Genomic DNA, 6000 nt, shown 5'->3' on the forward strand with positions numbered 1-6000 from the left:
CTATCCCAAGTTCCTTGTGCCCTATGTCCTCATATGGGGGCTCATGGGTGGGTTAGTGACATTTCTAATGATTCTCAGCTTGTTTCTATGACCCTTGATGGGTTGCTTGGCTCCTACCAGGGCTTTGCTACTACTTTGAGGTTGGTTGCAGGTGGCAATGCCAACCATTATTACTTTGACCAGCTGGTTGCCCTCTTACTATAAGAGGAACAAAGCCATGCAAACAGAAATGCTTCTATGGCTAGTGATCAAGCCTTTGCTGCACAGCATAAAAACAAGGGCAAAGGCAAGGTTTCAGTTGGTAAGCCCTCTCATACACATGCTAGTCACTCCCATGATGCCTCTTCTTCTGGGAGAAAAAGAAAAAGAGATGCAACTATTGTAGGAAACATGGGCATGATATTTCTGAGTGCATGAAGAGAATTGCATCTGAAAAGAAGAACAAAGAGTTTGGTCTTGCAGTTTTGGTACTCTTGGTCCAGACGATGAGTCCACTAATTTTGCACAAGACCAGCATTGGACTTTTCTTGTTAATTGTCAGTATAATCCTGATATTCATAATGTTTGCGTGACAGTTTTTGATGTTTCTGATGCCTGGTTCTTTGATAGTGGTGCTAGCAAGCACATAACTTCTACCTGCCACAAGTTATTTAGCTCACTTGAGCATGCATTGAGTAATAGTTACATGTGCTAATAATGCATCAAATTCAATGAAAGGCGTCGGACAAGTTGCCATTACTTCTGTTTCTGGTAGTCCTATCACTCTAGACAATGGACTTTATGTACCAGGCATCCACAAAAACCTCATATCCATTTCAGCCATAGCTACTTGTGGATATGAGGTTCTCTTTGATGGTGTTCGGTGTGCGGTCTATGATGCTACACATGCCTTTACCACGGTGTTGTGACTAGCACATTGACTAGAGGGCTCTACATACCTGATGCATATGATGGATGCTTGGATGATGTTAGATGCCAATGTTGTTGATGCTTCTACCATGGGAGATTCTCATTTGTAACATGAAAGGTTTGGACACCTCAAGTTTGGGGCTCTGGTGTAGCTACATAAGGATGGTATGGTTGTTGATCTTCCTAAAATGCATATGCCTTCAAAGCATGTCTGTGAAGCATGCCTGCTTGGAAAAATGCATTGTTTTGCATTTCCCAAGGATGGGAGAGTTGGTGCATCTCACAAGCTGTATTTGATTCATAGTGATGTATGTGGACCCATGTGGGTTGCAACTCTTGGGGGGATTTTACTATTTTGTCACTTTCATCGATGACTTCACAATATATAGTTGGATTTTTCCCTTGAAATCCAAATCTGAAGTTTCATTTGAAATCCATTTCATTGTCTTGGTAGAGAATGAAAGCGGGCTGAAAATTGCCCACATTAATATAGACAATGGGGGTGAATATATGTCAAAGGAATTTTTTGATTTTTTGGCCTCACGTGGCATACATCATCAATGCACCGTGCCCTACACTCCTTAGTAGAATCCCATGGTTGAGAGAGAATAGATCAGTCATGGAGTGTTTGTTGAAAGGCAAGCATTTGCCGAACAAATTGTGGTTGGATGCACACTCCCATTGCCTTTGATTGGGCAGTTTCAACTGTCCCCACAGCAACAGATGATCAAGCACTTCCACCAGCCAGGTTCGTGAACCATTGCTTTGTCTTTGACATTGTGCTTTGAGGCTCCGCTGTCGGCATGCCAATCATCTCCCCCATCAGTCACTGCAAGTGATCACGTCTTAGTGATCTTGACTAGGAAGCGTTCCTCAGCATAGAGCCCCTATTAGAAGGGACGGAGGAGTAGAAATAGTGTGTCTTCCTCGGCTTACATACTTCAGTTTTGTTCAGTCCTTTTCAGACTGTATTTTTCCCAGCAATCTGCTGGATGTTTGTGGCTCATCCTGATGCATTTCTGCCACTCTTGTAGTGACTAATTTTTTGAAGTACCTTTGCTGCTCTCTCTCTCTGTTCATTTACAGTTTGTGGGTTCATATTTACTATTCAGTGTGTGTTAGAAGAGTGCCCTGACCAGGCCAGGCCAGGCTGACCTGGTCCATGAATTGCACCGACCAGGCCAGGCTGGCCCTGGTCTGTAAATACGCGACCCACCATCAGGTCTGCAGACATGCTGATGACCTGTTTGCTGACCTGCTTGCTGCCACTGTATGCCTATAAATAGGCGCATATATTGCTGCTGGAGGCCTCAGCAGCTCCATGTGTAGCTGTCTCTGTCGTCTACAACACCTCGCTCGCCTTCTGCAGGCGCACTGCTACAGCCTCTAGTGCGCAGCTAGGATTCCAAGCACAGCTCATACATCAAGAACTTTTCAAGGTAACCTCCTACCCTACCCTAGATTCATTGTACCCTGTGTCCTCATATGGGGGCTCATAGGTGGGTCAGTGACCTTTCTTTCAGAGTGGCCGTATGAGAGCTTGTATCATTAAGTCCATTGCAAACTCAACAACATGCATCAAATACAAGTTTTAGGTCTATGATTAAGTGACAACTATGAGACTAGGTACTTTTCTCCAAGGCCATTTTCACCGGTCTTTATGTCTTTTTTTAAACTTTGTCCTGAATCCAGAATCTGTTCTAGGTATGAAAACCACACTTGTTTCTGGCTTCTCAAACAGACTCTACAGACTTTGTGCCAACGCCTCTACATTGTGCCTCTCTTGAATGGGTTGTACTTTTCTGCAAGGTCACTTTCACGGGTCTCTATGTCATTTTTAAAAAAAATTGGTCCTGATTCCAGAATCTGCTCGATGTATGAAGCCACACTTATTACTGGCTTCTCAAACAGACTCGAGTGCCAACACCTCTATATTGTGCCTCTCTCGAATGGGCTGCTAACTGTCACCTACTGAAACGTTTCAGGCCATTTCTACCTTCTAGAGCATGTGAGCTATCAAGCATTGGAGGTCCTTCTTGAAGATGGAGATGTCCATTATAAGATATTCATGTCTTTGATAGTACAGGATGCAATCGAGCTCTCCTCCCGTTGGATGCCACATTCTGCCTTGGTTCCTGCAATACTTCCTTGTTCAGAGTTACACATTGCGAACCGTCTAATGAAAAGGTAAGTATGATGTAATATGCATCAGTTTTGTTAAGACACATCTAAGATGCTACCTATATTCGTGATCTCTAGTAATGATTTTGAGTAGCATTACAAGGCACATTTTTTGAGCCCTTACTCGTAGGTTTTGTAAGAGGCCATGTTAGAGTTTTTGGTGAGCATTTTGTGTCAGGTAGAGACATTGGAACCAAGCATCAAATGAGGTGACTCCAATATGGGGTAGATTGTGCCAAGAGTAAAAGTACTAGATAGGTGTGGCTGCCTTCAGTGACAAAAAAGTGCATACGCCCATTATGTATGCTGGAGTATAGTTGCTCATGCTTCTATGTTGAAGTACATACTGGGTAGTCTTGGAGTTGAGACTCTAGGGATACCCTATGCCTAGATTAAATTAAGCCTTGGCTGGCATTGTTGGGATTGGAATCTTGTGAGAAGGACAGAGCCCATGTCTCCCTCAAGACATATGTGCTCAGATGGGGCTATGTGGTATGGAACGTGTAGTCTTACCTAGGAGTACAATGGTCAGGGATGTTATGGCCTCTAGCTGAGGGCCGATCCTTCCGTACTTCTTCTTTTGGGTGTTGATGCACTAGCCTATACCAGATATTTCCATGTTTATGTATTGACCTTTGGTCTTGCAGTTTAGCTTGGGGATAGAGTAACATCGAAGTTAGTAGTGACTAACCTTTCAAAAGCTGTCATGTATGGCGTGCCTGGAGGGCGACAGAAGACGTAGAAACATAGACTCTGTGTACCAGCTGTGGGCACGGATGATACGAATTGGGGAGAACGTAAGAGGGAGGGGAGTGCATATATGATATAACAGCTGAGTCTTCCATTGGTAGTGATGAAAGGGTGGTTCGATCAGAGAAATGCTTTCCAAGCTGGTTTGAGCTACTAGAAATTGCTTTGGAATTCATAGAAATCACTCTGCCAAGCATTTCCTCCAGCAACGTAGTGCACAAGGTGATATGGTCAACTCGCCTGTTTCACTATATAATAAAGTAGAAAGTTGACATACTGATCTGCTTTCTGCTGTGTAGATTTTGTTCAGTAGGTTAATGGGCGTTGCTTGAAACCTGACAAATTAATTTGTATGCTATATGGTGCTGTTTCTCTTGGAAGCTTGTGGATTCTTCTGTAAATCATTAATGTCATTTTATGAGTTTATATGATAAGCTTGGGCATTAACCTTTCCATTTTCATCTGATTGCTTTACTCTTTTGAAGTCCAGGAGACCAAATACAGTAAGTGGATTCCCATGTTAATGCACGGCTCATCCCAAAACATCTTCTCGTTGACTTCATTCTGATTGCTTTACTCTTTTTAAATCCAGGAGACCAAAACAGTTAAGTGGATTCCCATGTTAATACACGGCTCATCCAGAAACATTTTTTTGTTGGCTTCATTCTGAAAGGGTTACTATGCAATTGTCCAGTCTGTGGAATACACACAATCAAAAAACAGCAAGCTCATGTTAGAGAGGTAGATGGTTGCATAAATAAACAACATGAACTCAAGATGACAATGTACACTACACCTGAAAAGTGGCCGTGAGGATCTTTTAGAACTAATATGTAGGCATTATTGAGCTGCTAGTGGTTGTGCCTGGGTCTACCTCCCAGACTCGAAAAATGGAGTCCTCCTAAACAGGACTTTCCTGTTGTTCCATAGAGCTGTCTTGAACAAATCAACATGGGTTATCTGTTAAAGTGATGCTGAAGTATCCTCTTTTTTTTCTTTTCCCGATTCCATTTTGCACCGGTTTTTCTGTGTTTATCCCCTGTTTTTTACTTTTGCAGGTGAGTGTAGTAGATGAACTGAGGATACCCGTTAAATTTGTGGGCATAGGAGAAGGACTGGAGGATCTTCAGCCATTTGATGCTGAGGCATTTGTAAATGCAGTATTTCCTTGATCTCGATCAGTTTTTTTCTGATATTAGGCATTTTAAATGAAAGATATCATTCTCCCCTTGTAAATACAGATACGTAAGGTAATGCTTATATGCATTATTTTACATCAGTGATTTTCCACTCCATTGGGGGAGCCTTGATGCAAATCAAATCCACTAGGGTGCAGATTGGACATTATTTTCAGAAAGTTGTCCTGCCATAGCTCTTAGCTGGGCAGAAGCATATTTTCACTGGAACACTGGCCTTTTGCTAGTTTTTGATGGGTCAGCTATTGGAGCCTGTGGTACTCCTTCACGGCACCAGTCTTTTGACTGATTATTGTAAGCAGAAAATGTACTGAGTGCAACTTCATGGAACAATGAAAGCCATTCATGAAGTACCGTTTTTCACGGTTTGTAACAAAATGTTTTTTTTCATATAAACGAGCTCAAATGATTCTTTATTGCAAGTATGTATGCTTTAGCTTTGGCAACATTCCCTTGTAACTTTGGGCTGCTATATTCTAGTCCATGAACAGCCTGCAGTCAGTTTATCAGAATTTTATCAAAGGAAGTCATGCAAAAGCTTATAATACCATCTTATATCTCCATTTTTAGCGGGGTTAAGGCAAACTAATACTTGGGAATATATCAAATGAAAGTATCCCTTCAGTGTCAAAGGTTCCATGAATTTCAGGATTTCTGGTACAGAAAGAAAGATTGATCCTCATTAAGGTATAGAAGGCTCAAAATTTAGTTTCAATTGCACACACTTCTGTTGTACAAAAATAAAAATGTTATATTATATATAGAATTGAGGAATGTTGAGTAGTAAAGATTGGGTTTGCATATCGCCTTGCTTCTGATTACACCTCTCCCATGATGTGTTCTTCTAAAGTAGATGTCCTGCTCTCTAATGCAATTTCTCCATTCCTGAACATGGACCAGTTCTTGAGTAAACCATAGACCATGGTAGACAATAAAACATTACAATGGAATTAAATTGCCAAAT

At 41.7% G+C, this 6000-nt stretch overlaps 1 protein-coding gene across 1 annotated transcript in view; it reads left to right on the top strand.

The window, feature by feature from the left end:
* CPFTSY (signal recognition particle receptor protein, chloroplast (FTSY)) overlaps nt 1-5484 on the top strand; it is a 67969-nt gene extending 62485 nt beyond the window's left edge. Inside the window, exon 11 of the mRNA XM_087378077.1 lies at nt 4899-5484. Within this exon, the coding sequence (XP_087234203.1) occupies nt 4899-5012 (114 nt within the window). The 3' untranslated portion in view covers nt 5013-5484. The remainder of the gene's footprint in view (nt 1-4898) is intronic.
* Nucleotides 5485-6000: the final 516 nt, after the last annotated feature.

This window comes from Dipteris shenzhenensis, chromosome 8 (assembly GCF_047967505.1).
Source record: "Dipteris shenzhenensis isolate YYH24624 ecotype China chromosome 8, Dip_SZ_1.0, whole genome shotgun sequence".
NCBI lineage: Eukaryota > Viridiplantae > Streptophyta > Polypodiopsida > Gleicheniales > Dipteridaceae > Dipteris > Dipteris shenzhenensis.